A 26,379-nucleotide genomic window follows, 5' to 3' on the forward strand; every position below is an offset into this window, starting at 1 on the left:
GGAGCAGATCGTGGGAAACCCGTGAGCTGGTGGGGCAGAGGCTTTGCTTTGCACAGCTGTGTAAAGACTTGCCATAATAGCTGTCTGCAGCAGCGATCTCTGCGCTGGAAGAAACGTGAAGAGCGCCTGTTCTCCCTCCCCTAGGAAGCATAACGCCCAGTAGAGCCCGGGAAGGGAGGAGCGAGTGCTGTGGCCTTGCATTCTGTCTCCACTGGCCTGGAGAAAAGTACACCAAGAGATGCTCTTAGGGATGGTGCAAAATATACCAGCGAGAAAGCCCTCAGGGAGCCTGTCCCTGCCCTTTTCCTTTTCCTGTTGCAGTTTCCACAGAGCTGCTTCTCTCCTGCCCTGTGCGGTGCAGCTGTGGGAGGCCACCACACCGCCACCACCCCGGCGACTCCGCCAGCCCTGGCTGACCCCAGCCTTCACCGCCAGCATTTCAACTGCCTTTTTCGTGCAGTTTGCAATAGCATCTTTTAAACAATTTTGTATAAAACCCAGTAGGTGGATGCATTTTCTGTTGTGCTTTCGTTGCTTCTTTTTTTTTTTTTTTTTCAAACGGCTGTAAATATATCATCATCAGCAGCAGGGGACCGTGCCGGGGGGCCGCGGGCGCAGCTGGGCCGCGGGGGACCCTGTGACTCGACACGTCTCAGCCGTGCCGTTATAAGCCACCACGTCCATCTTCCCCCTCGTCCTTCCCGCTGGGCTGCGGCTGAAGGCGAGCGAGCCGCCGCGGCGGGGGACAGCACCACCGAGGAGGCCATTTTGCAGCCGTTGAGGGCGGGAGGAGGGAGGGGAGCGAGCGGCGGGCGCTGCCGGGCGGGACCCAGCCCCCCGCGGCAGGTAAGCGCGGCACCACCTGGCGGAGGGGCGTGAGGAGGGCGCGGGCTACTCGGCGGGTCCGTGTGCCTGCCCGCGGGCAGCCGCCGGGTCCCGCGGGACGAGGAGGCTCGGCGGGGCCGGGCGCGATAGCCCGCCAGGCCCCGCTGCTCGCCGGGCAGCCGCGGCCCCTCGCCCCGCGGCGGGGCGGGCCGGGCGGGGCCGGGCGGGGCGCGGTGCGGCCGGCAGGGGGCGCTGTCCCGCCGGGCGCGGGGCAGGGGGTGCCGCAAAGGGTTAACGAGCGGGCGGTGGAGCCTGGCTGCCCCTGCCGGGAGACCGGCGAGGGGGGGAGGAAGAATAATTAAAAAAATAAAACCAGACCGGCAGCCGGGGCCGCGGAGCGCTCCCGCCTCTCCTTGTCCCCCCGCCTCCGCCGCCCGTCCGCCCGGGGGGACAGCGCGGGACGCGGAGGCCGGGGCGCAGCGGCGGGACGACAATGCAGCAGGCGGAGAAAGCAGGAGGGGCAGCACACGGCAACATGGAGGGAGGCGCGGAGCGGGCCAGCCCCTGATGCGGCTCTTTCTCCTCCTCCTCCTCCTCCGGGCAGCGGCTCCGGCGGCGATTCCCTCCCTGGCGGCGGCTGGCGGCGGCGGGTGGAAATGAGCAGGTCGGCGGCTCTTCTCCTCTGCCTGCTGGGCTGCAACGTGTGGAAGGCGGTGACCAAAACCTTAGGGGCGCCCGAGGCGGCTCAAGGTCGGTGCGGGAAGGGTGGCGGGACCGGCCCGCTTTGTGCGGCGGCCCCCGGGGCGGCGGGGGGCTGCACTGTGCGGGCGGCTGCAAACTTGGGGGGGCCGGGAGCTTGGCGGGGGGAGGGGGGGCGGCGATGCGAGACCTCTCCGGCGCCCACCGGCTGCGGGGCGCAGCGGGGGCGCCACCCGCTGCAGACCCCCCCAGGCCCGAGGTGGTGAAGGCAGCCCCGCGGCTGGGGAGCTTTTGTTAACGGAAGGGGCAGGGGCTGCCGCTGGCCTCATTGTGCTGCCCCCTCCCTCCTTCCCTCCGCGCCGCCGGAGCTGTTGCATTGCGTCCTTCTCCCCCGGTTCCCCCTCCTCCTCCTCGCCGTGTCCGCTGCAGGGCCCGCCGCGGCGGTGAGAGGCGGGCCAAGGGACACCGGCGGCGGCAAGGCCCTGCCCCCGGCTGTGCGGGGCCGCCGGGCTGCGGGTTCGCCCCCCGGGCTGGTGGCGCGGCTCGGCCCGCCGCCCCGGGACGTCTCGGGGCCTTTTGTTCGGCGCGGTGGGCTGCCGGCCGGGCGGGGGCCTGTCAGGGCGGCCGCTGCGTCCCTCGGCAGCCTGGGAGAGCCGGGTGGAAGCAGCGGTCGCAGCGGGGCAATGCCCGATCCCCCCGGGAGGCCGCGGCGGCTCCCCCGGCACCTGGGGCAGCTCCTGGGCCGGGGGCCTGCCGGGGGCTGCTCTGCCCTGGCCCTCGCAGGTGCCGCGGTGAGGCGTCCCCTGGGCGGCGAGGTGCACCTGCCCTCCCGCCCTCAGCCCCTGGGGAGGGCGGCGGGGGGAGACGTCCCCCGTGCCGCGCTTGCCCTCGGCCTTGCGTTTGGTGGCGGGGCAGCAGCCCCTCGGTCGGCCTCCTCCTACTGGGCGCCCACGGGGATCCTGCGGCAGCGTCGCGCCTGCCGGGACAACGGTTGTGTTAGGAAGCAGAAAACTTGTCAGCCCAAGGGTGCGAAACGTGCTGGGAGGAAACGCGGCCTCCCCCGTGGTCAGTGTTGGCCTTGTGGCACGCGTCCTCAGCTGGCTAAATGTGTCATCTGGGACGAGAGATCGTTCTCCTGCTCAGCCTTCGTGGTGATGGGCTTGCAGCGGCCTTCCCGCTGCGGTGGGGTGGAAGCACGCCACGCGAAGAGTACGCTTGTTCCTCGCATCCTGTGAGCTTTCCTGTCTTGTGCGTCAGTAAGAATCAGTAAGAGATGCTTGCCGTGAGAAGAAAAACCTTAAATGTAACCTTTTTGAACTCTTTTCTCTCATGGTTATATTTGCAGTGTGCTCATTAAGATCTAGGTGGGCCTGTGCTCTCATGCAGAGCATTCAAAAGGTAATGGTGTCTTGTTGCAAAACCTACCATGCTAGGCAATCTGGCAGCAAATGTAATGTCAGATTCTGCCTTATACAATAGCAGTTCTGAAATAAGAAGTACTAAACTGTAACTCAGAGGCTGGTAAACTGTGGAGTATACTGAGTTTATTGGTAAGTGGGCCAGAAAAACAGAGCTCTTGAAGCTAGCACTTCAGATACCAAGGTAATATCAAAATCTGTTGTAATTTCTGTATTGTACGGAAAATCTTTCATATAAGTAATCAAAGTGGTGAGATGTTAGCAAAATCAGTGCCTTTCAACTGCCCTGTCGATCTCAACTTCCATTGTCAAGCTTAATTCATGGTTAAGTGGAAAGGTTTGTCCCTGTAGCTGCTAAATCCACATCAAGCCCGGTAGCTGATTATTTAAGTAATAGCAGCTATGTCAGTGACTTGAGAACATGTCTATCTAAAATGGTCTAATTTTGTCTTCAGTGTAAGAACATCAGAAGTTTCGTAGATAGCATCATTTTCCAAAGTCTAATTACAAACCCAATCTTTACTGCTTGACGTGTACATTGGTAAGTGGATATGTAGAACTAATTTCATATTGAAGTGTGTTCTGCTCACTAGTTACCAGCCACTTACTAGGAGCCCTTTTTGAAAGTTCATGAGGTGACAGCTTAGAGCCTTGAGTAAGTTCCCAAACATCAGGCGTGAACATCTGGGGAAAGAGTTTTAGTACCAGGCAAGGTCCTTGTTTGTATATTGAATGAAGTGAGTGCTAAATGGTTGTAAAGCCTTAAACCAACTGTTTTTCCCTCCTGCCCTTTTAGCACCGTGGTGATAGTCTAGCCACAGGTGAATGGCCATTGCCGAAGTTCAGGGATGTTTGCTAATGACTGACTTTCCCCCTGTCAGTCTGGGAAAAGACTGGTGAGAGACTAGTGAAAAACCAAGAAATTGGAGTAAAAGTGGAGATGAGAAAGCCAGAGGATGCCATCAGGGAGTAATTGCTTCATCTGCATTATCTGTTATTGGACAGGTTACAAGAGACTAGGACCGAGAGCCCTCCTTACCGTGGGACAGGTTAGATGAGACTCAGTTAGGATGTTCCATGCCTGTGTTAAACAGACCAAATAAATAGGTCTTTGATTTAGAGCTATTCTGGTTAAGGAAGGGATGAGGAGCGATTGCTTTGCATTGAGCATTTTTCTCTTTCACTACTTTCAGCCGTATGTTCAGACAGTCCCAGCTTCAAATTCCTCGGCCAGACTGATTACATAATTTGTGAATATGGAAAGTAGTGGTAATTAAGTTCTGCATTTAGCACCCTATTTAGAAAATTGGATGACTTTGGCATGCTGTTACCTTGTTTGATTCATTACACAGATCTGTTGTGGTGTATGAAGGTCACAGAGTTTCAGTAACTTTTTTTTTTTCTTTAATATGGTAAAATCCACACAGATGACTTGTTCATTTTTGTCAGTGTTCCTGCTTAGAGCCCCAGCAGTGAGGCTGTTAGAAGTCCATGAAGGTACATTTTGGGATTGGTAAGGCTTTACCCCTTAAATTTCTCTCAAATACTTGAAACCAGACATGTTTCAGATGAGGACTAAATTATCATTTTGAGGTGTCTTTGTGTGGTTTTTTTGTTGTTGATGTTGTTTGGTTTTTCATTGTTCTATCAAGTGTTCCAGAACTTAAAGTTGTTTGAATGCTGAAATGAATGTGTAGAAATTTTAATTAAAACAAGCCAGCCCTTAAGCTGCATTCCTGTTGGGAATTGGTGATTTGAGTACAGACAAAATATACAGTGAGTTTTCTTTATGTGAACAGATGCCTTTTAAACTTAGGGAACCTTGGCAAATAGCAATTTAAGAGTTATATGAAGAAGTAACACAAACCCCGGGAGGATGTAAGCAAAATCACTGTAACTTGAGAAAGAGTTAAATTTCTTTGTTGCCTGTAAACTTTGCTTCACAGTTGAAGATTAGGATGATTCATTTGTAGAGTCTAGGGAGGCTCTTTTAAGAGAAATCCTAGTATGTTGTGTTGTAGTGCAGAAGTCCAGTATGACTGCACTCTGCTGTGGTGAGTATTGGTTTTAATTCATGTCTTGGTCTTACTATTTCAGTAGTTGTTCAAAATGAAGTTATGAATAATAAGCAAACATTTGAGTAATAAATAGCACTCAGTTCAAGGACTAGTCTACTAGAAGATGCATATTCTCAGGATATCCCACCTTCATAATCCCAGAGTGTGATCAGGCAAATAATCTTTTTTCCTAGTATGGTGAATAGAAGTTCAGCTGTTGCTCCTTAGTCAGAACCCTCAGTATCTTCTCCCTCTGTGTGTATGGAGGACAGGAGGGTTGGTGCTTCAGTGCTAGTTTGTAATTGCCTGTTTGCCTGCAAATAGTCATTATTTTACTTGACACTGTGAAAGCTAATTCAACAACCATTTTAGATGGACATTTTGTAAAGGCTTCTTTTCTGAACAGCACAGCTGTGAGGAGACTCTCAAGTTCTCGTGTTTTCTTTTCGTTTTTTTTAAGCCAGTTGTCCCAAGCTTTTAGTTTTAGCCACGATGATAAACTTTGGGTGATGCAGAAACAGTCTTTCTCTCTTTCATCTTGCACTGCTGTATTATCTCTTTTCAATCAGCTGCAGATTACTAATGACCTTCAAATGCAAACATTTATTTCATTGAGACCACAAATGGACTCATAAGAGAGGAAGCTAAATGCACAAAAGATGTTTTAGTGGAGGAGCAAATTTTTTACTTAGTACTAGATAGTATCGTAAAATCTTAAGGAAGGTGAGGTATTAATTGATTTTATTGGTTATCAGATCCAGGTAAGCACTACTTGTGTGGTGGTTTTTTTTAATGTTTACCTCAAACTACTGATGTCTGCAAATGCCCAATAACTTGATTTCTTTGTCAGATGAACAAGTTACCTGGGTGAGCTGAGGGTTTAAAACTGCAGTCCTTTACTGCTGGAAATTTGTGTTCACCCTTCTGGCTTTTGTAATACCTTGCAGTAAGTGATTCAATTTACTTTAAACAATGTGTGTATGCATTTGTCAAGTGACAGGAAATTCACATGCACACTTTCCCTATGGTCCTTTGTTGGATTGTGTCTTGACGGTGTTAATTGCCATGTGTTACCTAACACAGAGGTTAAAATAACATTCTTCCTCTGCTTCAGCCTTTTTTCCTTTAAACCTCACACTGAGACCCCTCACTACTTGAGACTAGAACCTGATTCATGAAATTTTTAGGGGCGGCTGCTTTCTGTGCCAATTTCTGGCCAAGTGAATGGTTTCAAATAGCAGTTACCTCTCTACAGGAGAGGTTTCTGGTAGCAATGAAATGCAGTTTTACCATATGATTGTTAATTTTACAGAAGCCTGGGTTATATGTATTTGTGTGCTGGGGAGGAAGAAGGATTATGCTTTTAGGTTTGTTGGAAAACTTAAGAACAGTGGCTTTGGTGCATGGAGGAGCAGAAATGTCAGTCTGCTTCCTGTTAGTACAAACTTCAAATTAGTTTTTTGCTCATCTTCTGTGGGCAATGACTAGCCACAGTGTTGGTGTATAAAGAAAACTTAAAGTGCATGACAAAGAAACTCAGTGTATAGGTCATGTCAGCACAGGTATGCACAGTACCTGACAGCTTGGTGGTTTGGCTTTAATGGTATTTCTTAACAACCTTGCTTGAAGTTTGACTGTTGAATAGCAGTATGGTATCCAAACAGTCTTCGTTTCCACATATCTCAAATTACTCTAGTACATTTGATCAATACAACTGTGGGGTGTACCTTGAGCTTATATTTTAGGGAGATCATTATTTTTGTAGTCAACCAAAGGCAAACTAAATAATCTCTCCAAAATACCTGCAACTTGAAATCAAAGTGTGCACTTTCAGTTTGTATTACCTTATATGTTGATTGTTATGCAAGCTGCACTGTTTTGTAGGATTAATCTCCCTTTGCTCCAGTATATGTATCAGTTCTGCTTTTAGATGTGAAGAAAGGCAACTTCTGAGAGAACTATACTGTCACTATTCTACCTTTCCCACAGATCTCAGTGGTCAGGGAGCACAAATAAGGGAGGCAAGAAGCCTGTGTATTTACTACAACAAATCATTTTAATAACACTAAATATAATGCACACTAATAATATACACTAAAACATTTTGGTTTGGGACATACGAAAGAGAACTGAGTGCTTCTTTTTTCTTCAGAAATTCCAGAAACATTTTTCTGTAAGCTGGTTTACATTACGTCTTCAGTTAATCTAATACATTTTTCTGTAAGCTGGTTAACATTACGTTTTCAGTTAATGTAATATCTGGCTTGTTGTGCATGGGTAATAAGCATTATACACATGCTCTTTACGAACACTATCTTTAGTTTTATTGGAAACTGGAAAGATATATATTTGTTAATACAGAGCCATAAAAATGTGAACATACTGTAATTTCTTGTTACTTTTAGTAAGCGTATTGAATCTTTCACTTTTAAAATACTAAGACAGAATCATAATTGACATAAGGGTGAGTTTGAGCCCTTGAAAGTAGTATTTAAGGATATTCCAACATAGATATTCATGTTGAAATTAATTTCATAGATATTACATAAAATGTTTCATGTAAAATGCCAGTGTTCTGGTTCAGATACACCTATGTACTTTTTTGCTAGCTTGAAGAGCAACAAATCTTGAGATGACCTGAAGGAAAATTTCATTTCTGTATAGTATAGTCTGTAAATTTGGCTCCCTCCCTAGCTGCTTGGGGGATTTGATGTATTTAAACAACTGTTGTGGATATAAAGTATGTTTTGAATAGAAGCAGTCTCTGCAGGCAGGGCACAGAAGTCCCTGGAAATCCAACACTGAAGCATCTTTTAGTTGTTCCTACTTAACTTTTGCAGTTCTGTGAGCTGTCACTGCCTGTGCCATATTGTGGAGGCATTCTAAGGAGTGAAATCCTGTTTTTATCCATTATCTGTATACCTCATGCACCAGGAGGTAAAGCTTCCCTGTCACTGTGAGTAGGAACCTGCACCATGGAAAACTCTACTATGCTGCCGTAATGGTGGCTTTTCAGATGGGGAGGCAAGAGTACGTAACAGTAGAGGGGACCCCACATTAAGCCTTGCTGGACTTGGGGTGACTCTTGTAGGGGCCACCCTCAGCCTCTCTGCCCTGTGGGAACCAGGCTTTCAGGAGACATAGTGGCAGCTGCAGTTAGCAGGGAGGAAATGGAACATGGGGGAAGCCCAGGGGAAGGAATTAGCAGCATCCTTTTGGCTTGGGAGCTACAAAGGAGCTAAATCCAGTAAGGTGAAAAATGCTTCCAGTTTTCTTAAATTCTAGCTGCAAAAGTGCTGAGAGCTACTGTACCGTGTGGTAGGAGTGAGTAATACAATAGCAATATTTAACAGTAAAGGGAAGCTTGCCTTGACAGTCAGTAAATGCTGAGATAAATACGAGGTAGAGGCATAAGGTACTCCTGCTTTGTTAAAGAAAACAAAGAGGCCTTTCTTCATGCAGTAATTAACAAAGATGATAGCAGTGTTGGGAGCTCCTTGTTTCATCCCACCTTTGTGGTTGTCATTACTGAAAAAAAGGTGTCTTTCATTTTTATGAGCAAGGGCATGTACTAATACAGCAACAAGTATTTATCAAATGATGTTGTGAGACTTGCTTGATAATAAAGTAACAACAAACTAAGGTGTGTTTGGACTGCTGCTGGGGGGAAATGAATGTATCAGCAGTTTTCTCCAGACCTCTTGCTCTCCGCTGTACCGTGAACAGTTGTGCAAATTTAAAATGTTAAGATCCCAACATCTCCTCTCTGTCTGTATTTGATATGTGAATGTAAGACTTCTTCTGTGAGAGGTATGTAGTTGTCATCCAGGGTAGGAGGCATCTCACCTAACTCGGGTGTCTGCAGCCTGCAAGTGTCTACATCTTAGCTAGTCATCCATGGTCCTTTTAAAGACATGATGATCAGACAGCTAATGGAGCCGAGTGTTATTCCTGTCACCTGGAATAAGCACGTTCGGTCAGATAAATCAAGCTGTGTGGATCTCCACTGACTAGAATGGAAGCCTAGACAAGGCTGTTTGTACTCCCATTTAGTCGGATGAATCTTCCCTCAGGTACTGTAACTGGAAGTTTCATCAGCATGGTGTTGCCCTCTGGCTCGGCCTTAGAGCTACTGAATATATATCATGTAATAAGCTATGTGAAGGAATGTACACTCTTGAATTACCTGTCTGGGTTATCCTGCATTTCTCAACACTTAAACAAGAGTTATTGTCTATTTACATTTCTAAACCATTTGTCTTCATAGCATTATGCTTATGAGCCTAAGTGTTTCACTCCCAAGGGTAAATAAACAAAAAGAAAGGTTTAGAATAAAGTAAGGAGGCTTGTGGAGTTGTTTGGGCTTGTCTACATGTTTTTTCCATGTTTTTAATTAGCTTTGTATTCCCAAGAGTTGATTTATTCTGGATTAAGCTGCATTATTACTCTCACCTTTGTCTGTTTTCTCTTATTGGCATTTGTGTAGCAATGTGGTAAACCAGATTGAGGAATTAGCCAACTGAAAACTCCTGCATGCACCAGTTCAGCCTTCACCTGGATCACTTCCTCAGTTGAATTCATTGGGAATTACACAAATACTGTTGCTGGTGCAAGAGGAAAGGGCTGAGAGGAGCTGATAAGGGAAAACAAGTACTTCATGGCAGCAGTGCCAGTTGATGCAGGATTAAATTGTTTGCAGAACTGTAACATAGGATATAGGGCACAACATTTAGCAATTTAACTGTTTTAAGTGTTAATGCTCAAAGGAGACAGCTGCTCTCTAAAAATGTGGTATCACCCTATTACTCAAAGAAAAAGCATAGTTTCTTGAAAACTATTCACCTACATTAAATGAAAAAACTGTGTTAGAGTGGTGAATACCTGCAGACCTGGACCTAGGTACTGGCAGGTGATTTGAGATGCTCTCAGCTGTGATTGGCTCTGCCTCCATCAAGACAGGCTTTTGTACCTGCCTTGGATACTACAGTTTGTACCCTGCATGGTAGTTTAAACAGAGCTTCATCCACAGTTTCAGCGCAAGTGGACTGTGAAATGTAGTGCTTATGAGTGTTTCTCCCAGTTGTAGGGTAAAGGGTGGGTTAGCACCCAAGTCATATGTTCTCTGCTGTCTGGATGTCCCAAATGGCTTGAGAGGAGATGCACTTTGGCCCATTTAAACACTGAAGAAATGCGAGGGCAGTACTGGGCACTTACCATAGCATTCTGGTAGAGTAACTTTTGTCAGGTAGCCATGAATGTTCAATTTGTTATATAATTAGTGCATGATGCCTGATAGTGTCTGGTCACTTCTCTCTGTCAAGCTAGAGCAATTTCCACTTTTCTCCAGATAATTGCCTTGCTTTCCTTAGTTACTGTACTTCTGCATTGATGTTTCCTAGATTAGGGTGTCTGCTGAGAGATAAGAAGTTTTTACTTCTTATCTTACCCTTCCTTCTTCTGTCCCTGTGTTGGCCTTCTCATGTCTTGAAAGGTCTGGAGTGCTTTCACTGCAGGTTGACAAGAAAGTCAGCTAGGGAGGGTTCATGGCTGTTTCTGTTTGAGTTGGGCAAGTATTTCTAGGGAAATAAATGGGTCCAGGAGCTCTGGAGACAGGACTGATGGTCTGCAGGGGGTGAAGCAGCCAAGGGCGGGAACATGCTGCCGGGTAGCAGGGCGATAAACTTGTCCAGGCGCCGCATTGTGTTTGCAGAATGGGTGGCATCAGTTCAAGATGGGAGCAACAGTTGCTCTCTTTGATTCCCTCTAAATTGTGCTCCTGGCAAGTTCTGAAACCTGCTGAGTAGCATGCTGACCTGGACAAATATTACAGTAATTTAAAAAGCTACTTGTGGTAATAATGTTGACAGACACAGTGAAGCACATCAATATACTTATTCTTTTAGCTTTACTGCTAGTACCCAGAGTATTCCTGCAACTCGGCTTATTTCAGTGTGTGGTGCTGCAGTCGAGTTCCTGGCAAATAACTTAAGTTTGAGCCAGTGTCTAGGTTCATGATGTATGATTTACAGGAGCCAGGAACACAGATGTTTGTAGTGAGAGCTGTATCTTCATTGTTTTGCAGTGCCTGTGGACTGTTATTTTTCCCTACTGCTAAAACTTTAGTGTTAAGAAGTTTTTGCTTTCTTCAAAAGTTAGAATTTCCTTTGTTCTTACAGGATATTCTTTATTACACTGCTAGTAAAAACTTTTTAGAGGAAACTGTGGCATTAAACTTACTTGATGTAAATACTGTTGTTAGCAGTCTACCTGAAAATTAAAAGTACGCTTGCTTCAGGCAGCCTGAAGCAGCAGGAGCAAGAGCTTCTAATAGGATGAATTTCAAGTTTACTTATTGCTGTAAGCTATTGAGTTATAACTGCAGCAGGCTTTTCAATATTAAACTAGTAAAAGTACTTTAAAAAACAGTTGTTGAAGGAAGAGAACCCGATGTACTAAAAGTCTTGCTGAAAACTATTAGTTTTTCCAGACCTTTGATGAGATAAGGACTTCCTTCTTCAGATCAGATATGAATAGCTATCTGCTCTGTGAAGCTTTACCTCAGTGAAAACTACTTGGCACTCTTTAGCTATGTTCAAAATCTTGCTGGAGATCTTGTTTTAATCTGTAATTTTACCTGAAAGTATGTAGTTAAATGTTCAGTAACATTTTTTTTTTTTTTTTTTTTAAAAAACATGGTTTAGTGTTGCTACCAAAAGAGTCAAGTGAGCCCTCTCAGCAGATGCTGTCATTAGAACGGGGATCGAAGCTTGTGACATGACACTGCTAACTTTCTGCACAGAAATTCTTGCCTTTCAAGGGACGGGAGGCTAGGTAACGGAGAGTAGAACAGTTTTTTGTGGTGGTGTCCTAGAAAGGTAATGGTTATTCCCATGTGCAAATTAATGCATGCTTTTAAGTGAATATTCCATACTTTCTTGAATCCTTCTGTGGTGAAGAAAAATCAAAAAAGAGTGTATATAAGCTCTCAAGATCAAACTCTTGTAAGTGATAGCTCTAGGTTCCTTCAGAGCAGTAGAGAATCTTTGTTTACCATGGATGGTTGCACATAAACAAAGATGCTTTTTAATATCTGATGCACTCAAGTGTTAAGTCTTGCATCAGTTAGCCACTCAGAATGATCAAGTGTCATCTTCTCTTACCCCTAGCCTAATTGCGTGGTGGAAAATATTAAAGCTCAGATTTTTATGGCCAACCTCAGGTGTTTCTTCAGTCCAGGTATTATTTAATCTGTGTACCTGAGCCTTACAAAACTGGTGATTTTAGCACTTCCAAGATGGTACATATTGAATTGGAAGAAAGCAAATGCACACCAGTGTTCCTTGACTATGGTGCCGATGTGAGGCAGAAATTTCATTGCCTTACTGTTACTCTGTGCCATTCTGTCTTCTGCTATACAGACTAACAGCTAGTAACTATATCCTTACTCTATAAGGATATACTCTGAATAGTCCATCATGAAAGAGCTTTGGTACATCTGGGGTCTGGCTATAAACAAATGCTATCTGACAGTATCAGGTTGTGGGCCTGATCATGGCTTACTTTCTGGTGTGTCTTTTTGGAGATAGCAAAGTGCAGCCTTCGTTACTCCAGTTCTTGTTAAAATTAGGAAGAGCTTTTAAAAGCCCAAAGGCTTTGAAGGAGATGCATATGTTTGCCAAAAGGAATAGCACTTTCTGTTGCTGAGTTGCATCTGTAAGTTACTCTTACAGTATCTTGAGTGGGTAATAAAAAATTAGTATTAATAAAAGGGTGTATCTTTCTTGGAGAAAAAACACTCCTTGCTTACTCTGTAATCACAGGATGAGGAAGATACTTCTATTGTGCAGAAGATAAGGTTAAGAGTAAAGAGAAAGTACAATGACCGAGACAGCATACTGTCTGTATCAGAGCGGGTAAGTAAACCAAGGCCGTTCAAGAGTCAGGTCTTAATTCATGCCATCTTTACTTTAATGATTAGGGAGCTTTTAATGAATTTACTGATACTCAGTTGTGGCAGTTTCTTCTTGGACCCTTGTGAAATAATTTTCAGATTTAGTCACCCTTTTCTTGCCATTCCATACTTTTCTTTGTCATGCTTGCATAAGTGTAAAGGGTAAAGCCGGAAAGCTGCCTGGCAGTGGGCAGCGCCGTGGTGCGTCAGCAATCTGGGCTTGCTTTTGGCCTCCTGAAAAGGCAGACGGCCCCCACCTGCTACACTGATTTTCAAATTTGAGGATTTTTTTTTAAAGTGGATACACAGCCACTTGTCCCCAAAATGGATGACAAGCTTGATTTCTGAATATATATATATTTAATGAAAAAAAGGAGGGGGGGGGGGGGGGGAAGGCAAAAAGAAAAAGCATAGAGAGGATGCCATGTTAAAGTTCCTACATAGGAAATGAAGTTTGAAGGGGTTCCAGTTACAGTACTAAGAAGCGTCTTCATTTTCCTCTTGCTCCTTCTTTCATCTTTCCTTCCTTGTTGAGTTGAGCTTAATTTTTAAACTTTATATCAGTTGTCCAGAAGGCAACCTACCTTTTCAGAAGCAGTCAAGTAACCAAATCTTTATTTCAAATGTACTCATGAGTTTGGTGTTGCTAGTAACATCGGAATCTCATTTCATGTTCTTAAGCAACAGGAGGGTAAAATACCTCAAACCCAAGATGCTGTGAAGAAGTCAGTACTTGTCTGTAGTTACAATGCAGAAAATACCATAAGAAGCCATTATTTTAATTCAGAGAGTGAGGCAATACAGTCAAGTGTTGATTTTTGGAGAATTTTGCTGATAACTAGTTGAACTTTTAAATAATGTTTTCTGTGCTCCTAGTATAATATTTGGTTTAGCTTTTTTTATTTTAAACGCAGACTGATGACCCATGACTTTGAGATAGCCATGTATTGCATTCACTGGACCTCTGCCTGAGGAAGAAATAAAAAATATTGTATGTTTTATACCATGTTAAACAGAATAAGGTAGAAGAACTTAATGATATGTCCATGGATCTCTTTCCTTGTCATGAATTATTCAGATAGTAGTATGATTGGTTTTGTTCCGTTTTAGGGGGTTTTGTAAGCCTTGTAAAGAGGAAAACAAATGCAAACATAACTAGGTATTGTATTGATGCTAGGTATTATCTTCACACCTTTATTTATCTCAGTTTGTGTTAACTACCAGGTTTCTGAGACAGTGAGTCAGTATGATTAGCTTTCCTGAATGACTTTGACTCTGAAAAACTATGAATTTAGTGTTTACTGGAATCCTCCTGTCTTCTCCTTACTTCTAGAAAACTGGGATAGATACAATTGCACATTGGAGATCTGTGTTCATGCACACATGTGCAGATGTGCACACATGCTTGTCTTGTAAGGCCATATGGTATGAATCAAAGCTTACCTCACAGTAGTAAAACTGTAATGCATTTTCCACCATTTTCAGTTACGTGTTTGTGGCATGATATTCTGTACTTTGAAAAACATAGTGATTGTCCTTTTTAAATGGTATTATTCTATGAAATTAATGTTTTATCCAGGATACTTGGCTTCAATTTTGTCCTTGGATTGCTGTGGCTATTTCAATAACACCAGAAGTTGCGTTGCCTTTTCTGCTTGCTGCCTTTGTTCAAAGCAGCTTTGGCTTGCAAATGTATACAGATGTGTTTGTTCTTTCTTGTTCATGACAATAGATTTGAAATAAACCCTAGCTGGCAGATAGAAGGCATGTGAATTAATTGAGTGTATGAGTATGTGTACTTCCTTGTTCAAGATTTTTAAACAATCTGTTGAGGCCTCTAATTAAGCATCAATGGCTTCTGGTATTTTTTTCCTGCAGTTTTCATGGTATTTGCATATTATTATCAGGACTTCTTACAAATTTCCAACTTTCTGAGAAAAAGTAGATTTTAATATTAGAATTTTACATCTTTTTACATAAACCTGTATCACCTATAATTTTTCTCTCTCATTCTAAATTGCCCAAGACAATGCAGCCTTTAGTCTGTGACAGTGCCTTCAATACTATTAAAAATTATCCTTTCTAAAAACACAAATATGCTTAACATTAAAATGGAGAGCTGACCTACTTTATATCTCTTTATCTGTATTAAGATAAGAGGGTTCCAGAGGTAGCTAAGATACCCTAAAACCCGACCAGATGTTGAATCAGATGTATTTAAGCAGAACTGGTAAATTCAGTGTATTTTTATTTCTTTTTCCCAACTCACTGGTGCTTTGTGCTAGAGCCTGTGTGATACTGTATTGATGTTTTGTGACCAAAGGAAAAAAAATACTTTGAAGATTATACTACCCTGATGTAAGGTATGACATTCAATTAAAGCTGCAATACCTTGTAACAGGAGTATGGGAATTTCGTGGATATTCTTAATGCAGATAAAAGTGACAGAATAATGTCTTATTCTGCGTGTTACTTAGTGAAAATCAATACTAGTAGCTTTTCTTTGGTAGCGATCATAGGTCTTGGCTTCTAACTATTCTTGTATTCTCAGTATACCTTTTTGGAACTGATATGCTGTCAATTTTTTTTATCAGAAATAAAAGGTATTAAAATTATACATATTTAGGTAACATAATATGTCTTCTACATTGATCTTTTTGTACTGTTTGTAAATGCTCTGATCCGTCTCTTCAGAATTTATCTAGTGTCTGAATCTTCTGCCACACTTGTCATTTTTGACAAGAGGACTTCTCTTGTTAGCAGCTGTGGTACAGAAATTGGGCTCAGTGGAGTGGCCAGTAACTTTTTCAGTCACAACCACTTTGACTTTCAGAGGAGATGAGCACGTGTCCACCTCAGTGTGGTTCTGTGGTTCCCTTAGAGCAAGAAGCACACTCAGGCCAAAATATGAAGGAGATGGATAGTTCATCAGGGAGTTGTGCTGAGACTTACTTAGTTGTTTCCTGATTCTTGTTTCTGGAGGCTGTCCATCCTTATGGCAATTCTGGAGACATTCTATGCTTTGTTAGATTCACTTGAACTTGCCTCTGACCACTGTTTCTAACTGTGCATTATAAAAGGTTGTACTGTGCATTATAGAAGTTGTATTACCTGGGTGTTTACTCATGAGTTAGTTGTCCCCGATGACTTGGCAATGTTTCAACGTGTCCTTCCAGTTGTTTGAAATACAGCTGCATTTCAGCTTCTGAAATATTCTCATCCATGTGTCCTGTTCTTCTCCCAGATTCTTAATCCCCATCAGAAGTGATTGAGAAGGATTTTTTTTCTGCAGTGATTCCTGGAGAGTGGTGCTGGATGTGTAGGTGGAATAAGGCATTTTGCTGGCCTTTACTACCACGCAGGGATGTGCACAGATGTAGTTAGAACAGTGTGTTTCTGTGTGTGTTATTCCTACTTGAGGGGGGGTTAGTTTGACAGCCACGGCAGTATCTCAGGGCTACTAACTGGCTGGTGTTGGCCAGTCCTTTGTATTCTTTTTGACACATTGCGTCCAGACTTAAAAGGTCTGTTGGCTTTCTACCAACTGAGGGTCCTGAACTGCAGCTTCTTTAGCGGGGTTGATGTGGCAGAACATAGAGCGATGAGCAAGCTGTGCTCCTGTTCTTCACACCCATCCCAACCCCACTGCAGTAGCTCTGTATCCAGATAGTATGGATCTCTGCAATAATTAAAAGGATGATTATTATGGACATTTTGTGAACTCATTGGGGGACATGAAAAAACAAAATCATCTTCCTGGCTTCTGTTCAGAAGAATGGTGGCTGCTGTGCAGTTGTTTTTGCCTTGCTGCGTGAGCTTGGAACAAATGTCTCATTGTTTTGCTCTCAATACATGTAGGAGGCAGATGCTGGGCTTGCACTTCGTACCACTGCTGTAACTTCTTGCTTGGCTATTAAGATCTGTAAATAGCAGTAGCGCATGAGGGCCCCAGCTTGTGGCTGGGGTTCTGCTGGGGCTGTAAAGTGTCAAATTGTTGCCTTTTTTTTTTTTTTCCTTTTTCTGTTGCTGGGGAGATAAATAGCAAAAGTTCTGCTTTGTGACCCCTTCAAATACTGTAAGTTGTGCAGTAGGGAAAGGCAAATAAGGTAGAAACAGGAAAAAAGTTCATATGAAACTGCAAGTAGTTGGAAGAGGTAAGCAAAAGAGAAGAGAATACATGAAAGGTACCCATCTGTCTTACTGGCTTTGGCTGCTTGCTCTAAACTGGTAAGAGAAGAATGTGTCTACCCTTGTTTGCCAAAGGCTGACATGCTCAGGACTGCTTCAGAGCTACTATCCCACAATACTGAGTAGGAGCTGAAGGGTAGTTCACTGTTCATTAATTCTTGTTGACAGCTTGGGGTTGATGGAAGTGGGTACTTTAAAAGGAAGTAAATTTAGTGCAAGGTTATGAAATGATGGGGTAGCAGTTTATTTATCTGTAAATTTTGGCTTCTCTAGACTCATTGGGTTTCCCTGCTTTAAGGGGGCTTGTATTGCCCAGATATAGGGGCTTGATGTAGTGATGTGTGATGTTTGTGTGCTGGATAGCCTTTCTCCATAGGTGCAAAAAAGAAGAACTTATGGGAAAAAGGGCATTTATTTGAAGAATTCTAAACATCAGCATTTCTTTTTCTTACTCCGTTGTGCAAAAGCTTCTGTCCTAGGTGTTCTCTTCAAAGACAGTCTTTGATTACTGTGTGGTGCTCACCCTTCAGGTCTAGCAATGCTGATCTCCTGGTCTGATTTCACTGTGGCTAGGTTTAGTGCCATACGTTGGCCTTTACTTTCTAAGCGTCTTTGACAAGAAATTGGTACGTTGTGGGCTTGAATACCACCTCAAACTGCTCCTTTTTAATAACAGTGCTCAAGGTTTTATGATTTTGTTTGTCTCTTTCACTGTAGAGTGCCATTTGCCTCTGTCCTTGTCTCTCTTCTCTGCATATCTTCTCCCTCTAAGAAATCATATTGCTCTCTTCAGCCTTACCCATCACTTCTATATAGGTCATGTCTATTTCTACATACTCTTAATTTTGATTTCTTTGTCTGTCTGGTCTCATTGGCTCCTGGCTGCACTGTAATTTATTGCAAGTGACACTTCTGGAGGAGGAGGTTCTCTGCTGTGTCGTATCTCTGTAATGATGGCAGATGATCGTGCTGTGACATTCCTCTGCTTGGGTGTTTTAAAAAGTTTCAGGGTGGAGGAACTGACATGCTCTGAAAACTATAAAACCCAAAGGAGTTTAAAGTAACAGCTTCCAAACAGCTTTAACTCTTTACTTTCCATCTTTGTTTATATTATGAGTGAGGAATAAAGTTAATTTTTTTTCAATGAAAAAAAAAATTTGGACTGCATTGTGAACTGATGAGAATCAGATGCTAACTTTTTATTGTGTGATTCTTTAAGAGTTAAAACATGATAGCAAGGGTGTTAATTCAGCAAATGTCTTCTGTTCATGTTTTAAACTCAGCATGAACAGACATGGATGTTTTTAATAAAAAGACAGATACTTAATTCCAGGAAATATACAGGTCTTATGCCAGAATAAATGCAATTTATGATTTCTGGTTAATTTTTTATTATTATTATTTTAGAATTATTTCCTCGGAGGCCACTTGTAGTCTTTGGAGCACTTTGTAAGTTTTGGTAATAGTTTCAATATTTTGTGTATTACAGAAATTTAAGATTTTTCTTGCTGGTAATCTGCGTTTATCTGACTTTCTGAAAGCTGTTACAGGCACCAGCAATAGCCTGTACTTGATTTCTGAATTAGTGATTTTTATTTTTTAACTTTTTTTTCCCCACACTTCTTTGGTCTAGTAGGTCTACCTTGTCTACTTTGCTTTCAGCCTGGATCAGGATGATTGTTAACTGCAGAATATGGAAGGCAAATACTTGCTAGCTGAAAGTAAAGGGAAGCAGTCTCATTTCTCCTTTTGGTGTGCAAAGTGATTGATTGCATGTTGTTTTCAGAGTGAGTAGCTTGGTCAGCATGGTTGCAATTGGTGCTTTGTATGCAGAACAGAAGTGGGGACTAGGTGAAATTCCTTAGTGTTATATTGTGGCTCATACCAACTGGCCTTTCTGCCATCCAATCTACAAACCTGTTACTGAAGAAATTACAGGTGGTGTGCAAGGTGTGACCACAACTCTCTTTGTAGACAGGGAGAGGTAATGAAGTGCAGCAATATGTTAACTTCTGTGTTTGACCTAAAAATGTTTGGAATGCAGTTTTGAATATGAATTGTGAGCCTGATGTAAATGTAGGAGTATGGGATTAGAACAGGCTGGATTGTAATCTCTGTAGCAGGTGCCATGTGAGCTCTTCTTGAATCTGACTGACCTCATTTTAAAACCAAGTTCTGCTTGATTCCACCATTTGTGAAGTGGAGGATGTTTCAAGGCATTTCACTGTTATTAGTAATATTGTACTATCCAGTGCAATTTTTCCAATACTTTTTATCTACAGTAGCAACTAAAATAGTTAAGTCATAGCTCATGAGTGACCCAACAGCTTGATCCATCTGGCTCAGTTCAGTGAAAGTTGCAGTTGTACAAATGCCCTCGTGAGTTTCTTTGTGTGATGTTTGTTGTTTTTTTTTTAAATAAAGTAAAAAAAAAATTTACAAACTAAAGATTGGGCACATGGGGTCAGTGCCAACAGAGATGCTGAAAACCCTTAGCAGTACAGAGCCACAAGTGGTCACTTACCTAAGTTCTTCTGAATACCAACTGGATAGGAATTAATTGCTTTCTTTTCTGAACTGTAGTGGTAAACTAGTCTGAACCTGATAATCTCTTACACTTTCTTTCCCCAGTCTTATCCAAATGAATGTAGCTTGCACGTGGTCCTGTTTCTTAGAACAGTCATATTTTAGACCAGCTTGTGACATAGAAAAACAGATAGGCCTGCAGATGCAAAGATTTTATCCATGTCTCGGACAAAGGTGGCTTTCCAACTTGTACATACCTCAGTACAAGTACTCTGACTTTAATTTGCTTAAGTTAATATTGAGACAAGTTGAAGAGAGGAAAAAAGGTTGGTTAACATCTGTCAAATCAGGGAAAGGCAGGCATTAAAACAGTGGAGGGCTAGGAACACAGAATCAGATGGTTGAGGTTGGAAGGCACCTCTGGAGGTCACCAAATCACAACACCCTGCTGAGGCAAGGCCGCTTAGAGCCAGTGGCCTAGGACTGTAACCCAGATGGCTTTTGAGTATCTCTAAGGGTAGAGACTCCACAACCTCCCTGGACAACCTGTGCCAGTGCTCAGTCACCCTCACAATGAAAACACATGTTCTGATGTTCAGAGGGAACCTCCTGTGTTTCAGTTTGTGCCCACTGCCTCTGATCCTGTCACTGGGAACCACTGAGAAGAGCCTGGCTCTGTCATCTTTACAATAAAGTAGGAAGTGAAGAAATACTGGGTCAGATGGTATTAGCATAATTACACCACATTAAAAGCTGGTTTTTTTCCAAGCTGAACTTGGCTGGAAGGTGCTGCTACTGATAAGACCAGAAAGGGTGGAAAGACTTTTGTGTCTGAAAAATTCTCAAATTCTCACTAATTATTCATTCAGTAGAAGATATCTGTCATGGAAATCAAGCCTTGCATGTTTCCTCAAAATTATGAGGTCTATAGTGGAGCCAAGAAGTTGCCAGTGTGCCAGGTTATTTTGAGTGGAGTTGTATTGCTTTCATAGCATTTGTTGTTAAAACATGAATAGTAAAGATACAAGGTGAACTGCCAGAAATTTTGGATGTTTTAACAGTTGCCTGTGTTCTAAAATGTCTCAAGGACAATATTTTCAAACTGCATCTGTCTATCCAGAGCTCTGGCTATGTAGGATTTAATATACAGGGGGTTGTGGTTGTACCCTACTTGTATGGTTTTTTAGTGATATATGTGTTGACATCTATATCTTATTTGATAAGCAATTTTATAACATACTCCTTACATTGTTTCCTTCTTACAGTTAAGATATGATCATATTATCCTTCCAGATCTAGCAGAATCAACTTCGGATCTTGCAGCAGTCAGTGAGAGATTGCTGTTCTACAGTTTGGATAACTTCAGTTGATTTTCACCAAAAACCTGTCAACAGTATTGGTGGATGGAGTCACTGCCTGGCTGCTTTTGCGCTCATGTAGATGAGGTATGCTCAAGTAATGCTCTCTGCAATCCTCCAGCTGTAGGAGTAATAACGTGCAGATGAGGGATGGTGCTAGGTAGCTTGGGTATGAGCATCTTTGTCTACTGCTGCTGTTCCTGATTACACTGTTTCATTCACCTTTGGTATCTGTGAGTAGCTGTTATAATGGTATTTGATCCCTTTCAAAAAGCAGTGTTATTCTTTTGGCTAATCAGGAGTGAATGTTATTTACCTGTACAGAAAAGGTTGCTGTTGCTAGCCTGAGCTCACAGCTTTGTAAAGCCACATGGGGCTGTTTATTCTCTTGATGTCAGTTTGTGCCACCTGGCACAGCTCCATTACATTCAAGTTTTTCTCCTTTCCCAGAAAGGAGGAAACAGGCACTTCAGGCCCTGAATAATCATCTAAACATCAGTGTGTGATGATTTGAGATAATAAAATGAATTATTAAACTTTTTTATTTGTGTAAAGTTTGTTGCTACCTAGCTTTTGAACTACAGATGAACTTGGCCAATCACACGTTTTTCCTCATGGCATGTTTAATTTAGTTTTCCAATACTACAGACTACTTACATTAATAATTTTATATGATACTAGTATCAGCATTTCAGAGTATATCACTGCATTCTTTTTTGACTTTCAGCTTTCTGTAACCTAGCACTGCATCCCAGTACTTGCAAAACTCTTAACTGTCTCTCCCTTTAAAAAAAAAGGGGGGGAGGGGAGGGTTGGAGGAAATTTCTTAATCAAGCTGGTTTTCTGAAGACCAGCCCCAGGTTAATCCGTATGACCTGCTGCTTTACTTCAAGAATTCTGGAAAAGATTTTGGATAATAGCAGCTGCCTGAGCTTGTGAGCATAGTATGAATTATTGTTACTGCCTCCACCTAAGAATAGGAGATGAGGTTGGAAATTCCCCATCTCGGGTGCTGGGTGTGGAGATGAGGACTTCTGCAGTTGGTGTCCTGGCTGCTGGATGGCCTGACACGGCGCTTTTCTTGGGGTTACACCCTGCCTTTGCAGCTCTTGACACCAGACCACCTTTTAAAATCACTTGTTTGTCTTTCTGTTATCAGTTGTAAATCCCTAAGACTTCTATTCATGGAAACACCACAGTTCAACCTCTTTACAGCATTTATTACTCTAATGCTGTACTTTCCGTTGTTACAAATAGGAAGCTAATTCTCATATAAACTTTACTAAACCTTTTTATCCCAAGATCTTTGTGTTCTCTTGCTTACTTTATTGTCCTTCACATTCTATGGTCTTAGTTATACAGTTCTGTTCTTCTTATGGAGCTGAAATGCGCTTTTCAAAGCTTATTACCAGAAAAGTCTGTGCTTGCTTTATGCTGTTTTGTTAATGGCAGTCACAAAATGAACCTCATCATCTTAATATTATACAGCATAAATCCATCCAGTCATATCCCTATCCTCCACTCAGCATATACATTAATGGTCTTGAAATAAATGGTTTCATGGTGTGTGCAGTAAACCACTAACATAAGAAAGCATCATATTTATCGGGATCATTTTGCTAAAAAGTTTGAATCTTAAACTTCTACTTGTAAACTTATATCTAACTTTTAACTTGATGAATGCTTAAACTTGTCTTCAGATTGCATTTCTATTTAGACTTCCAGAACTGATGCCTTGGGTTTTGTTTGTTGTTTGGGGTTTTTTGTTTTGGTTAGGGAAATTTGTCATTTTATACTACTTTTGCTCTTTTATTTTTAAGAGTTGGAAAATGCTGTGACAAAGAACACTCAAGACTGTTTTCCAGTTGTTTTCTGAAAAGCTGATATTTTGCTAGACTCTTGTAAAAGCTATTTCAGACCTTTCGCTCTAACATGTTAGCATTGCACAAAAGCTTCTGTTAATATTGAATGGGATAATAGTGCTGTTCCTCAAGTTTATGGAGCCCAAATTTGACTGTACCTACAGTAACAAAGCTGTTACTATTGTTCCATAAGGATTTTGATTTCCGTTTGATGTTGCAAAAGTATTCCTGTGTGACCAAACACACTAGCCTGTGAATAGATACTTAATATTTTTACTAGTGGATTTTTATTCACACTTCTAACAACATTTATAAAGCTTTAATTTTATAACATTCTTTATGACATGAGGCAACGATATTACAGTATGAATTTGTGTGTTTTGGGACCAATAACAAGAGTTTCTAAGTTGGAGGCTCATCAGTTGTTAGTTACAGAGGTAAAAACAGATTACTAGAGTATTGATCAGTCACAGAATGTTTTATGAGCCACCAAAGTGATTCTGCTATGGAAAGAGTGTATGTGATTGCAAAATGTGTTGGGTGAGTTATCGACAGAAAGGATGATATTAATACAGTTGTAAAGACATTGGCAGCACCTTCTCTAAAATTCTGGCTTCTGTTTTCTTATTTGGAAAAGATTAGTTCTGACATTTGAATATACCTTTTAAGTTGAAAAAGCAAAAGAGGATGTATCTCAATTAATGGAGAACGGAAAAAAAAAAGGGGGGGGGGGCTTAGCAAAATTAAGAGTGGAAGGTGATTGTGCTCTGCAGATATAGAAGGGACCCTGTTAAGGAAAGAACAACACTTGACAGTTTGGCCATAAGAAAAGCATGCAGGTAAGAAGTAGCCATTGAGAAATGGGGTTCTGGCACAGCAGCCAACTGCATAAGGGTGGAAGATGTGTAATTACCTTTTTAAGGTGGAACTTGAAAAACTTGGATTTTTTTATTATCTATGTTTTTTGTGGTGATGGGTCTGGATTTGACTATCCACATGATTCCTTTAGGTCCTTTATTCTAATTTAAAACATGCCTACTGAGAACAAGTGAAAAGAATAGAAACATGGGAAAGATGTAATAGCATAATAAAGATCCAGCTAAAATGTTTTTCTTTTGTTGTTCATTTTTGGTTTTCAGTGGAATACAAAAAAACCCCCCTAAAAACTCTTCTAAAAATGGCCTGAGGTGACTCAGTATTTAAATTAAAAAACTAAAACCAACACAAGAAGTTAAAAAAGTGACTCTGACTTCTTGAGATTTACGCTTCCTTTTGTACTTGTATTGCAGTTTATTAGGGATTGTATGTTGTTATTTCTTGATAATTTCTGTACAGATTAGTTTTAAAGTATAAGTCATTTTACTTCAAGAGAACTCGTACTCTGAAAGTAATTACAGTTTTCTTTCTCAGTGCACATGGAAAGTCATTAACGTATGGGTAAGGGAGTGAAAGGAAAAAACTTCATTTCAGTGTTGATTTGAATGACTGTTGAGTGCGAAGAGTTCACTTTGTGGTTGGTTTGGTGGCTGTTAATCGCTAATACAAAACCACCACTGGGTAGCAAGAGGAATATGAAAAACAAACCAAGCTTGTAAATGCAACTTCTGATTTTGGGAAAAGTCAAATGGCTGCAAGATCCCTATTCTGTGATTACATGAAGGTGTGACTACTGCAGATTTTGTTGTAATGAGTCGATGGAATGAAATTTATATAATGGTGGCTGTGTTCTTCAGCAAACTTTCTTGCAGGCCATCAGTCTAGTCTGTGGGTTTCTTTGTGTGTTCACTTGTAGTGTAAAAGACTTGGGTGATAAAGTGGCAAAGACTGAAGCTTTAAATAGACTATCCAAGTATTCTCAACACTTGGATAAGAACAGAGATCTACTCTAAGTCTAGAGAGCTAATTGATGTGGCATTTCACTATAGTTAGATGTTATGACCAGCAACCGAGATAATTTAGAATTTTAGAAACAGATTTTTTTTTGATGCAAAATGTTTAATTTTAGTAACTCAGTATACAAATCGAATTGGTTTTGAGAGGAAGTGGTCTGATTTGTTTCAAAAGCTTTTGATGGTAATTTGTTCTTTGTCATTCGTAAAGCCGAAGGTGGGACTCTGAGACAGGTATTGACTTGAGAACATTGTATTGATGAGTTTTACAGGAGAGCAACAGAAGTCTCAAGTTTCTGTCTATGGAAAACCATAATCTCAGAAATAGCTGGCAATCAGTCTTCCCCTCTGAAATGCTGTACTTTGTCCTGGGAAGTTCAGTCTATTCTGCATGCTTCTTTGCCTTTGTTTCACATCCGTGTTTAAACTTTAGTCAAACTTTATTTTAGCTCAACTTTCCTGTATGGATTCTTGGTGGGAACTGTGCTTCTAGTAGTTTGCAAGAACGCTTTGGGTTATGGAATACCTTACTTCATGAAGTCACCCACACAGCTAAGTCTGTCCAAGTTTACTGCAAATAAGTATTTAACTATTTCCAATAATATTTAATGTTTTAACTAATTTTCAGACAAAGAGCATTCTGTTTCTACATTTGGTTTGACAGAATTTGTTGTTAGTTGAAAACCAATCCCAAGTGAAATTGCAATAAAAGTAGATACCAGCAACAAGTTCCTTTTTCTTCTGCATGGCCTTGTCTTGTGCCTTGCTTACTGCTCCAGTGTGGCACATACAGTCCACTATGGTTTGCCTGCAAGTTGATCTTTTCCTGAATAGTTCTCTCAAGCAGTTTCCTAGATTTTCTTTGTGGGGGGATGGGGTGGTTTTTTTTCTGGTCTCTTTCTTCTTTCTTTTTTCTTTGCTTCAGAATTTTGTTGGACCTCAACAGAACATATGATGTCATCCCATGTCCACTTCATCTGTCTACAAGAAAGGTAGATTTTTAACCTAGATCAGTCTGAACTGAGCAGTTCTTTGCCTGGGAAAGATTTATTTTTTAAATTATTATTCCTAATAAAATGGATGTGAGAATTCTTTCTTGATCATCCAAATAACTCCCTCCATGGGGAGTTTCTTGATAACCATGAAACATCTTAAAGGATGTATGTTGTGAGCAACTCATCTTCCAAAATGTAAAACTGAGTAAGAAAAATGAATAGACTGATATTCCTGCATATATGAAATATGGGGTACAACTCCACTGTTCTTGTCCCTAGTCACTCATCTGTCTTCTCTACCACCTTTTGGCTCTGCTGACACCACCACCATCCACTATGCCTGGTCAGTGACTTGGTCTGGGTTAAAAGAAAATCCTTCCCTTATTAGTTAAGTTTTTTGACTAGGGTCTATTTTAACCAGCCCATATATGCAGGGAAGTGGAGGGAATCAGTGGCCTACAGAGTTTTTCCCCACAAACACTTAAGTGCTGCTGCATGCTGTTAAGTCCCTTCTGGAACCACATCTGAAGAAGGAATCTTCTTGCACCCACTGGAAAATTTTTTTCTCCCATCACTTCTTTTAAAATTCCTTTGTCGAATATAAGTGCTTG

General features: G+C 41.9%; 1 protein-coding gene across 1 annotated transcript in view; it reads left to right on the top strand.

Moving 5' to 3' along the window:
- Nucleotides 1-802: 802 nt before the first annotated feature.
- Nucleotides 803-26,379, top strand: part of FAM171A1 (family with sequence similarity 171 member A1) — a 93,499-nt gene continuing 67,922 nt past the window's right edge. The window contains exons 1-2 of the mRNA XM_074900208.1: nt 803-846; nt 1,430-1,575. Coding sequence (XP_074756309.1) covers nt 1,482-1,575 — 94 coding nt within the window. The 5' untranslated portion in view covers nt 803-846; nt 1,430-1,481. The remainder of the gene's footprint in view (nt 847-1,429; nt 1,576-26,379) is intronic.

Source organism: Athene noctua, chromosome 2 (genome assembly GCF_965140245.1).
Source record: "Athene noctua chromosome 2, bAthNoc1.hap1.1, whole genome shotgun sequence".
Classification (NCBI taxonomy): Eukaryota; Metazoa; Chordata; class Aves; order Strigiformes; family Strigidae; genus Athene; species Athene noctua.